The following is a 12,345-nucleotide window of genomic DNA, read 5'->3' on the forward strand; positions in this document are numbered from 1 at the left end:
GTAACTAGGCTATTTTTACTTAATAAAAAAATATTTACGATTTATTATTTAGTCATTGGTTCAACTCAATAAAAACAGTATTTTGTGAAATACCACCGATTAGATCAACATGCAGCTCGAAATCTATCGGCTATAGCCCTATAGCTAGAATATTTCACGCGGAGACTACCTGATCAACTCATACAACTTCCGCTTGTCAACTTTATTGTTATTATACAAGCCATTTGTACACTGTGGGTGTCTGGAGATAAAGCTACGGATGGCCTTGCGTCTGAAGCTCGCCGAGGAGCCACTATAGTCAACCATCCTACCGATCCCTATCCAGACAACGGGCAGACATAATTATAATAAATCCACCGTTCAGACGGAAGTAGAACTTACATATACAGACAAAAACGAAGCGGGCATAAATATTATCGCACTATCGTCATTTCTTATTGGATGAAGATAAAACAGGGCAGACTCTAGCATGATAGGAATAGTGTCTTCTACGATCCATAGTTACCAAGCAGTCCCCGCTATGAGACACAAATACAATAGTCGACTAAAATGATAGCAATACGTAACGGAAAATCATACCAAACTTTTTGGTCAGGCAGTTTCTATTCCGCAGAAAGAAAGCTTCCTGTAGTACATTTGTTTACTTCTGATATCGTTCAGAAAGTTCCTGGGCTGATGCATACAGACAAAATATAATATATTCTGATGATGATAGTTAGAATAATAGTTATTATTACAGATATTCGTTTTCGCAGCTTTAAGTCGACATATCTTTCTTGCACATCTTGTCTTCCTGAAGTTTTTTTGTCTGATCTCACACTATTCTTCCGTAGTCTGATTTCAATTTACAATCATGCGCATTTCCGACATGCGATCATCTTGTGTATGGGTTGTTATCATTTGCGCTTATCAGAAAATGACTGAAAACGTCGCAACTCTTACAAAAACTATACATCGATATGAAACCGAACAAAAACCAGCGACATTACCAAGCGCGAAAAGTAGTCGGTAGCTCGACAATGTGCACCTAGTGCATTTTTTTTAATGGCCTTGTAAAATGATCGAGACGGATTTCTATTTGGCCAAGCCCACTAAGGAACTAGAAGAGGTTACCAGGCAGAGCACATGACCTGGGTCATGTGCGAATAGGGGCTGTGATACGGTTGGTTCCGAGACCACAGAGAAACAACACAGGATGGCTACGAAGACACAGTATCGGTTTGGGAACTTTTCGTCTGCCGTCTGCCACGGCCGCCTACTAAGCTGTTCGTCGAAGTAACAAAGGCTGGTAGTCCTAAAGGTCCTAAAACTCCTTAAAAGCGATCTGTGTGTAGTTTGAGACGGAGAATCGGCGCTAATCGTTAGCTGTTCAAGGTCTTGCCTCACACACACACAAACGTCCCATCCAGATATGTACATTGTTCTAATACAGTAAATCTTGAAACACCAAGTTAAATTACATTTATAAAGTAGTTTATCACGCCACGATCACATATTTGTGAATAAACTTATTAACCTGACATCCAAATGTTCATCGTGTATTAATAGTGAATGGATATACTTACTCGTCCCTTTGATTAGGAGTAATATCAAATATTATAATTATCAGACATTTAGATTTTCAAGAGCGTTCACATGAATATAACGACAACCATTAGTACGGCAATGCCCTGATGCATAGTAAATGACTAAATACATAGCAAAGCCCGCGCAGACACCTGGCATGCACCGCAACACACGAAGCCTTAAGGGGCACCCTAATAAAGAGGAAGAAACCCTTGTGGCGATAGTCTACCATTGCAAAGAGGAATTCAGGGTAAAACGAAGCGTTTGAATGGGATCTTTATTAAAAATTCTCGCAGTGCTCTTACCGCCTTTTTTTTCATTTTGCTATTCACCGCAAAAGGCAAAAAATAGAGGCTTGCCTACAGCTATCAACCGACAGTCGGCCTGACTGGCGCCGCCATCGCGTCTTCGTTGAACGGATACCTTAAGTCCGGCCGCCACGAATGAAGTTAGGTAAGTCCCTGTGCCTAATAGGTCATGGTGTGCGATTAGCGCGATCCTATTGATGTTTTTACCCACGTTATTACTTGCTACGTTGGCTGATGCAGACCCTCTAACGCTAGGACATTTGCAGCGTCGACTGTCGAAACCGTTCTAACAGAAACGTTGGCTATTATGGCATTTTTCTTTTAGCTGGCTGCTTCAAAAATCAACTACAACCCGTATCGGTCGACACCCTATCCTAGAGCATCTAGCCTATATTTGAAGGGTTTGACTCAGGAAACGGGTAACCTAGCCAGAGCAGGTCGGTCTGGGAACGGGGGCATAGTATGGAGGACAAAATGCTACCCCGCAAAAGGGTAGTTGTTTGGTTGGTAAGTGAAACAATGGCTGCCGACAGACAGAAGGCATATAGGGAAAAGGGGAACAAGGAAATAGAAATTATAGACAATTTAAAACAGGCCCGTCCGGTACTTCATTTTTGTATACCCGTTACGACGCTTCAATTCCAGCAAAACCGACGGCAACAAAAATTGACTGGCGGTTGCCGTCCAGCATCGACAGGGATCGCGCAAAGTGAACGGGCCTTGTTAATAGGCAAACATCAACTACCATACTAGACTCGACTTGAATATCGCAGTCTTAGCCTATTTCGGAGTAAGTTATTGCACCCTTGATTACAATGCTTAGAATAGCTTTCAGCATACGAACAATTAATGAGAAAACGTGAATTTTGAAAAGCAAACCTAATTTTTTTTTCCTACCTAACTAGATACACGAGAGTACACTAGCTGGCTGGAAAATAGGGGAGCTCGTTGTGGCTAGAAAGACCAATTTATACTGATTGTGATGACTAGGGCGCGCTGACAATCAAAGCTTGCAGAATGCAATGACTAACGACGATTAGTGATGAAGCCCTAAAGCCAATAAAGCATGGGAACATTATTGCACCTATAAGGTGCTCAAAAAAAGAAAGAGACTTTTTTTTTGGAAGAAATCTAACGAGTGTTTGACCTATCTGTTTGACTTTCAAAAAATGTAGCTTCTTTTCTTTTGTTCATACATATATAAGTGTAGCTGCCGTGTAATTAGAACTCAAAGGCAAATACATTTAAGCTAGTGCATTCTATATTGTATCAATAATAACAAACATTAGAAGCTAAGTCGTACGAATTGCAAAAGTAAACAGGGATCAAATAGGGGTCACCTGTAATTCAGTCGGTGAAAGCCTTAGGCAGTGAACGAAACCTGTACGCTTCATCGTTTTTTAATCTTGCCACAACGTCGGGCTTTCAGCTGCTGATTATATTGATATAGCAGTACTCGGATACATTTTTCGCTACCACATAAAATACTATGACACACACGCACAGACACATAGTATCTATCTGTATACAGTGGATGCCGTGTATTTTCCGTACTGTTTGCGTTTGTGTCTTTAGCTATTCCCTCAACTGTAGGAACTACAATACGGGTATGTGTAGCAGCCTAGGAAGGACTAGCAATTACTTGCAATATCAGTGCAGGCGCTGCTATGTATCTTGTATTCGGTACTCACCTTCGAGACGGGACCGCTAAGGCTTAAATGCAGAGATGAGAAATGGCTACGGCCGCGGCTGATGCGGCAGCATTCGACTGTCACTGACGTTGTCAGTGAAAAGGGTTTACATTTAGCAAGGCCATGTATATTCATACGTAGATACCTTCGTGTCCGGCCTTCTGTAATACGTAACAAGCGACTAACCTATTATGGCAAGTTATTATTATGACGGCCGGTATAACTTATTATTGTATGCCTACCCATTCGTTCATTTTGCGCTCGTACCAATCTCTCTCTATATGTTTCAGTTGTCCTTACAAGGAATCCTCCGCACAGGGAACGTTATACCCCAGGGCATGAATGCCAAGCACTAACATCGCGCAGTACCAGCTGCGAATCCACCGTCAATTCGGTCTACTTTATGCAATAACAGGCATAGTCGCGACAGTATAAATAGTGGCATTTTTCACACAATAGTAGAAACAACCAAAGGTTAGAGACAATGCCTCAAATTTCAAGAACAGAACGGCTTCGCAATATGTTGCGCTTTGGATGAGGTTACTGAAGTTCGGTGGAGTGTGTTGATTTGTGCTATACAGGTGGAATGGGTAGACGACAACCTTCCGCATCTACTTCTGCCAGTCAAAGCTACCAGCTGGCGATGACATTGTGATGTCATCCCAGCGATAAATTCTTTCCTTTACAGTCTTCTATCTGTACATACAGCCTGTTATAACTTGGATAGGTAGGTCGCTGCTTTGCAGAAGATAGAAACGCTGTTAACAGGAACCATAGTATCAGCGGTCGGAAAAGTCGCAACCCTGGTAGTAGCGGGCTCGTCAAGTTGCCCACACAAAAAAGGAAGGTGCTATGAAGATTGGCTACCTAGGCGGCAGGCTACTGAGGGAACGTATCAGTTCATATCCGGCAGAATCCCACTAACTAGTTATAAGCAACAGGCGTGGAGGTCTCTACGGATAGTCAAGCGAACACGACGAGGAGAGTAGTATGTAAGTTGGCCAGGTGCTGGGAAAAAGCTCCTGTCCACTGCAACAGAACGGCAGGTGACAAACATTGAAATCTGGATTTCATTATGAAACCGGGAACCCTTAAAGGATAAGCCGCAAGTGAGGTTTCCGAATACCATAAATTGGAGGCGTTCAGTTTAGGTCATAAATAAGCTAAGGCATCCAAGTGGCCTCAAGCCTGTACCCCAATAAATCTAAGTTTTTGTTATACTATGATACTTGCGATGGCTACTTGTTTCACTGGCTTCCCAGTCAATAGTAATAATACTACTAGACAGTCTACTGCTTAGAAGCCTTATGGACTGCCTTTCACCTACATATGTTGACGTCGTACGTGATGTACGATTACATAGTAATTCACGATCAAACGGATACCTACGATACGAGACTATCTATTGTAGGAGACAATTAGGTAGAGCTACCTGCTCGACGTAGCCGTACAACTTGTCTTATGTAGACACCGTAGAGTACAGAGAGAATCCGAAAGCCGTCTGAACACCGTAGAAGGAGAGACCTTTTTGCCTCTATACTACATGACAAGTGTATGTTTTTTGTTTACTGGTAATATAATAAATCTATCCACTTAAGAGTTGTTTCGTTGGTCAGAGTACATCTACATTGACTTGATACAGCCTATTGTAATATTCAACTTCGTTTATAAAATGCTTTGTATGTGCGTCCTGTAAGAGAATTGTCGCAAACTCGTTAAACGACGCATCCTAATTTATCAGATTAGCTCTGTTTCAATAGAAACGTCAGATTTATTAATCGTGTGTGTTATTAGTTTGAGGTAAATATAACAGAAGGTTCAAGTACCTTGGAGGAATCTATATACTAAACTAGTTCCTTTATTTAAACCTAATTTAACTGGCTACTCTTAACTCATATTTCAGGTAAGTTGCAAACGGAAAAAGGGGTGGTCGCTGTAAATAAATCGAGTAAGTGGAATACACGGACGTCTGTGAAAAGCGTAAGGCACAAGGCACTAGAAACGTAGATATGCATATTAGGCAGTGCTTCTGACATTTACATATGTCACAAGTTTATGAAGAAGTACCGTGATGGTGCCGTGGTAACATATTTAGCTCTAAACTTAGGGACATCTGATAGTTCAGACGCACCCATACTTTGTTTCGTGCTGGAAGCCGACTATCAGACGCCCTCCACCCAGTATCAGGAACAAAACTCGAAGTATTCAGTTGTACAGAAAGGTCGACGCTGTTAACTTCACAAATGTGTCTAATTTTAAATTAGTTAAAATAATTAATCGGCTCTCATCAGAGACCATTCTACACTGGACCTAACCCGAAGTGATTTTGGAGTCGAATCAAAAATTCCCGTCCTGTAGTTCATTTGCCTCGATGTTATAAATTTGTGGGCTGTATCTGCGTCTTACCTGCAACCTAGCAACACGCACAGGACTCACAAAAAATAAAAGTCTTCAAATATCGATATGCCCTTTGATTTAGCTCATTTTTTCCACTCGTCACAATAGACCGTTTACCGTGTACGTAGACCGTGTATTAGAAGGAGCCCCCGTCTCTAGCCTAAATTTAACGTTAGGTATGTAGTGTTTCTAGATGCAATATAGGGATTGCCGATAAGCGCCACATCAAAGTTTTGTCTTCACCTTTGTGAGTCCTCTCCCCACGTTTTCAACATATCACACTGCAATAAAAAAGCTATTCGTGTTCACCAATTTCTCTACTTACAGCCTCTGGCTAAAAACTAGACCCGTACCTCTGTGGAACGTTAGTTCAGGTTTGGCTGAGCAAACATTTTAAGAAAGGCGGTCAGTTGCTACTGACTCATTCAGGTGTAGTGTCCTGAGGCCCATTCCCGCCTATTCGTATGCCCATAAACACGTATCTATTCTTCTAGTGGGCTTCTGCGGGTCACACATTGTGGAAGGACATAATGCATTTTGCAACTTGGCTAGAGGCAACCGGGCGATAGTCTGAATTGATGATGGTATTTTAGCTACTTTTTGGTTACCTGTATTCTCTCCTTAAAAGAACTATTATTATTATGTTTGTTTTCATGTCCGCTTGCAACGACTTCCTTGTGGCGAACCAGCACATGGTGAAACAACATGCCGCAAACGTCGGTCACCGGTACCTGTACAACCTTGTTCTCCCTATTACTGGACCTTTACCTCGTCTCGCTCTATAATACAATATTACATTTAATTCGTTGATTGTGCATGAGCGCGAACTGACTGTCTGGCCGACGGAAGCATTGCTTACTTGCTTGCTAAGTCTTTTGTATACTCTCGTAGACACTTTAATACCTGTAAATATTCTAAACAGATGCCAGTACATGTGGTGTCTTGAAGTGCTAGCATACCAATCCACAGAGCTACCAATAAACAGCCAACGCATTCGTAATCTCTAACATAGCAGCGTCAGAAACGACCATAGAGGAAGGCCAATTGTCCCTCTATGATGGGCAACCGATGTGACTGAGGGATATTAGGGTATTAACAAAAAAAAAAGAAGCCCTGAGTAGGGCTTGTTTGCCGCCTACTACAGTAATGATTGCCGCTTACAGGTGTCGTTATAAAACGTTTGTGGTATCATTGCATATATTTAGATATATATTTTTTGTCTGATCAATATATTTGTATACATCTTACATTGGGACATTGTTTTGTACGATGTATTACATTTATGAAGACCGTGAAGATTGTCACCGAATAATACAGAAGGCTCTCTAAGATTCCCCAAATCACTCTACGAGGTGCTATCAAGTATAGAAAGCAGACGACGGACTATTAGTTATTTCGACGGTCCTGATTAAGGTAATGCAAGGATAATAATTCTTTCATTGATGCCGATTCGTTTCAGGTAGCTAGCGGGCATGCTCGCCCACATCGGGGCACAACTGCAATCGTTTCAAAGATACATAATATCTTTTTGTATTTACCGTGTTTAGTTTTCTTCTTCCTGCAGCCCTCTTCTTCCTGCAGTTACCGAGGCCTCTCTAGATTATAATCACACGTTCAGTTTTTCTGCGCAGAACACTAAGACAGAACACGTTTGCGCTTTTCTTGACAGTTGGTGTTGGCCCCTCAACTTTGGACACACTAGGTAATCAATAGGAACGAGCAGGGTCAAACTGCCACGGAGGGCAAAAAGAGTTGCATTTCTCCAACCTAACTACGGCATCGGAATCGGTATCTACTCTTTAAGCTGTCGTCGACTCGACGTCGTCCGCCATTGCCATCCCCACTGTCAGAACCTCGTGATGAGCAGCATCGCTCGAGCACTCTCATAGCGTATATGGCAGTTTGCCAGATTCTTCAGCTAAGTTACATTGTCAAGCGCACCAGACGGCATCTGCGTGCTTCCCTGGCTCCAGATAGCTGGCTCCACTCTCTTCGACCAAGGCGCGGCCACTAGATCGAAGGCAAGCGAAAACCTCTTTATACTTTACATCTTCCTGGTTTTCACTTCGTTTCGTCGTCGGACTACAGCCGACGTATTCATCTAGCCTCATGGCAGCTGCGAAAGCCTTTTAGCTTTCGCTTTCATTAACATCGGGTTGCTACTCCTCTAGCTGCTTAAACGAACCAATAGCAGCGTTGGAAGATGCTTGCAACAGAGATAGGGGTGTGCAAGTTGATTAAGAAGGTACGCGAAAGAGCAATGCGGCCGAAATAAAAACCCAACGAGTTGCCCAGAGATAATAGCAGCATCGTCAACAGCAGGAGCATATGGAACCAGGGAGGTACAAACTAAACTTTTCCCTCCCTCTCCCCATCTTTCCCTCTATCTCGCTGTGTATGTCTACTTTGATCGATCGCTCGATTTGTCATGGCTTTTTCCTATCAAAAGCAAAAGAAAACGAGCAAGAACAAGGAAACGTTTGCATTGGCTACAGTGACTGGCTCTATCGCAATTTGATCAAAAATCTCGTATTGAAAAAATCTTTTTAGTCTGAGCTATGACCAGCTTTGCTCGACCGGAGAACAAGAGCAGGGAGAGAAGAGAAAAGAAATAATCGAACGACACCGCTGCACTATTTGTTTAAGATGAAGAAGTCACGCTTCCACGCGCTCCGCTACGTTCGCTCTGATTAGTAGAGCTGTTAGACTTATTATCGGCTCACTCTCATTGCCCCTCTCAAAAAATTCTCCTTTCCAAACCCTAGGCAAACACCAGGCGCTGGGAACAGCACCATCATTGTGACAACGCTGTCAAAAGCATGTACAACAATGACTTCGGCAAATTCTCCCAACCGGAACGTACTTGGCCTGTTTTTCCTTGTCACCACAAACAGCCCATTGACCTTACCTAAGACGAATTCGAAATTCACTTTGGACTGATGAAAAGCAAAGCGGCAAGGAATGAAAAGGCAGGCAGACGAGCGCAAATAGCCCATATCATCTGCACCTGCGTGCCTGCTGCTATTTTCTTTTTTAAATAAAAAATGGGACTGCCACTGTTCTTCTGTGCTGCTTCTGACTGTATTTCGCTTACTGTCACTGTTACCTTGGACCGTTTTATCTCTGCATCTCGCCTGCTCTCCATGTTCTCGTACCCAGCTCAAGAGGAGTGAAGTTCAAATTGTGACGGTTTTTTTCCATCGATTGTCGATTCGTTTCATTTGAAGGCTCGATTGTTCACTCCTGTAACCGCCTCGTGGTAGTGGTAGATGGCAGTCCTAACACGTATCAGCAAACCTTGCTTTTTGCACCTTCGCCTTGGGAAATTTCCTCTCCCTTTGCTGTCGCCCCGTCGGTGCCTCCCGCCGCCGACTTACCGGGTTCTGACTCTCCCCAATGAGGAGGCGATCCCGAGGTGGCTCCGGGAAATGGCTGATCTCCGACTGTTCCCTGTCGAGCGCCTAACACCTGCCACAGGGCGTGTTGCCTCTTGAAAAGAAACAACTCCAAAGAGGATAAAGAAGGGAGTAAGTGGATGGGCCTTAGACCTTCCCACCTAGGCACCCTCACTCACTACCTGTGCTTTTAGCAAAGAACAGCTAGACGAGCCGAGCAAAGCAGTGGAGAGAGCTTCAAGTCGAGTAAGCAAGCACGCTTACTGATAGTAAGCAGGCTTGAAGAAGAAAGCAGGTCGGCTCTCTAACACCACTAGCATTGTTTTCTCTCTGACATTTGTTCCAGGAATCGTGAAAAGGGTGGTAAATGATAAGCGTGACTATGCGCATGGATACAGTATGCAGCTCCTAATGAGCTTGCAGTAACACTCGATTAATCTCCAAAGCGAATTGGAGTGGATAGTCCTAGGAATAGTAGTGGTATCCGACTGATTTACGTGTAGACTCTTGAGACTTTTCCAGCAAAATCCTTTTTATCCATACATATAAATACAACACGCACACAGCCATATGTACCATTTGGGTGCCGTCTACTTGACAGTCTAAAATACGAAGAGAAGACAAGGAAAAAGAACAAATCATCGATATTTCCGTTATTTTCCGAGGGCATGGTCAAGACTGGTGTGGCCGTCAGGCCAGCCATGGCCGGTTATTCAACAGATATGACAATAAAGGTTCATTTTCAGCACGTCTACAGAGTATGGTATATTAAAAATTACTTTATTATCGGCTGTTGCTGATCGTTCATCGAGAATTTTTGTTGGTCAACGACGGTGGTAAGATGTTGACGCATACGCATTAATCTGCTCTCGGCAATAGTGGTAGACTCGCTATTGTGTCGAGGTTCTCTATGGAGTGTTCAGCTGTGGTCCTTCGTAGAGTTGTAGTCCTATTGCAAGCCGCGGCAAGCAAGGATATGTGCAGATAGCAAAACTTTACTAATCGGGGTCTCTTTTTGTTGAAGAGTCAAATGACAGGGCTTTTGGAGATCTAAAAACTACACCCGCTATAACGTTATCTTTCTGCGCCACACTTCTAGCAGCTAGCTGGGGTGCCAATTCCATTTTATAATACCATGGTTAAGATGATAGCGTTCTACTATATCGTGACATTCTAGTACGTTTTTATGGTGATTGTTGAACTAAATTTATGCACTCAGCCGCAGAAGTGAGTTTGTGCAGCCTGTGATCATATGAGCCTTCTTATTCTTCATCTCCAGTGCAACCGGGACTGAATACAGAACTAACATAGTATATATGTTAAGATACTCGTTATTTGTCGAGTTGACGAGACTGAACGACGCAAACGGACTAAACACGAGAAATATCGGCGCTTACGGCTGTATCACATGCCTAGCGCCACCGAACTACGTTGAATGAAGGATCCGGAAGTCCGAATAGAAAAAGCTATATTTCAAAGCTGTTTCGAGGTTGTCCAAAGCAACCGCTATTAGAATGATTCTCGATAGATTCTGACGCGACAGCTCACGGCTGGTTAATGTAACTGGTGACCCAGATAAACCTGTTTGTTCAGTCGACGGTACTCGTGAAGCCCACAACTCCTAGAGACAGAAGAACTAGCTAGATAGCAAGAACTAAAAATTGCAGAAGGGTCTCAAGTGCCAGCCAACAATGCTGTTGCCAGAGTCATTGGATACTTCCTAATGCAAATAACCCAGGTAGTTATGGCAGCTGTGTGAAGAAACGAAGGCATCGGGCATCTGTGTGGGTGCCTTCCTTTAAACGTTATCAAATCAAATAAAAAGGTTACTCAACACGAACTAAACACATCAATACGTCGACAAAGTAAAAAGCAGGCCTTACTCAAAAAGAACGACGTATTTATGGCATTTGGGCTCTTCACAAACTGCCCATAGCGATACCTAAGCGGGTGCTAGTGTACGTCGTGACGACAATGGCGGCGGCGTGCTGAGAACGACGGAGGAGTGAAGACAGAAGTAACTCCGCACCAGTGCACAGCCCCTACGCTGAGTACTTTGAACGTGAATTATGCAGCAGTAAGCTTCAATGGTAGAAATAAACAGCGATCCAGCATAGCTTCGAGCGTATTAATCATTCTTTCGTATGTTGTAACTTCATTGCTACCGTTTATGTCTCTGTGGGTAATTGGCTGCCTGTCTCTACTCAGGCCCCGTTCTTAGAAATTACTAACAATTTACTGAGTAAGCAGGCGAGCAAGCCTACTTGGGAACTAAGGGGCAAACGTGCGAGCAGATACGTTAACTATCAACAATGCCTTACCAATGTTTTTGCTGTTGCCAAAATCTTGTTAGCGTTCGGCTAATGAAACGACGATAACTGGCAAGTGGAACAGGGCTCTTTTAGTTGACTCGACTAAGCGTTTAAAAGGTGCCGAGGGCAATATTCCTATGGCTCTTTTCGTCTGTGCCTAGGTCCTACCTTTCTGCAAAAGGCTAGCACATAAACCAGCAAGCGCCAGCAGAGGCCAGTCACTAGCCGCTATAGGCTCGTAAACTAAACTCGGCATGATGAGTGGCTCGCTCGCTGTCTACATCTATGCCTTAGAGGAGGCCTTAGATGGCCGTGCATTGGTCCGCATGGACATCAGTTGTTATCTGCGCTGCCTTTGTTTGTATGCCGGAGCATCAATGCCGACGCCAGTGATCGCGCGTGTACCGAGAATTAGCCACTGCGGGCGCTAAACGCAGCGGTCCATAATGAATATCGTGACTTCTAGTAACAATGGCCTTTTGCCCCATTGGGGCCGAGAGAGACAGCGTGGAAAGCACCCGCTAAAACGAGAGTTTTACTTGAGGATGGCCACGATAAGTTTTTGGGTAAGCAATAGCCTAGGCAATTGACCGATCTGACGGTAGATAAGTTTCTGCCAGTGGTTCAAGACTTTGTAAACAGAAATACAAGAGAACAACGCTGTAAAGCATTAAAG

General features: G+C 43.5%; 1 protein-coding gene across 20 annotated transcripts in view; it reads left to right on the plus strand.

The window, feature by feature from the left end:
* Nucleotides 1-12,345, plus strand: part of LOC111251882 (octopamine receptor beta-2R-like) — a 143,497-nt gene that overhangs the window by 116,300 nt on the left and 14,852 nt on the right. For 5 of the 20 annotated variants that reach the window (XR_015328848.1, XM_086990696.1, XM_086990705.1 and 2 more), the window contains 2 exons: nt 5,469-5,513; nt 6,652-6,689. The exons of 2 other annotated variants lie outside the window; for them this stretch is intronic. Coding sequence is in view for 12 of the 18 variants with exons in the window: in XM_086990696.1 (XP_086846822.1) it covers nt 5,469-5,513; nt 6,652-6,689 (83 nt within the window). In the remaining 6 variants the exon portion in view is untranslated. Of the gene's footprint in view, nt 1-1,906; nt 2,020-2,199; nt 2,665-5,468; nt 5,546-6,651; nt 6,690-12,345 lie in introns of those variants that run through there. 13 more of the 20 variants (XM_086990695.1, XM_086990703.1, XM_086990699.1 and 10 more) reach the window with 8 other exon arrangements.

This window comes from Varroa destructor, unplaced genomic scaffold (genome assembly GCF_002443255.2).
Source record: "Varroa destructor unplaced genomic scaffold, Vdes_3.0 BEIS01000005.1, whole genome shotgun sequence".
Lineage (NCBI taxonomy): Eukaryota > Metazoa > Arthropoda > Arachnida > Mesostigmata > Varroidae > Varroa > Varroa destructor.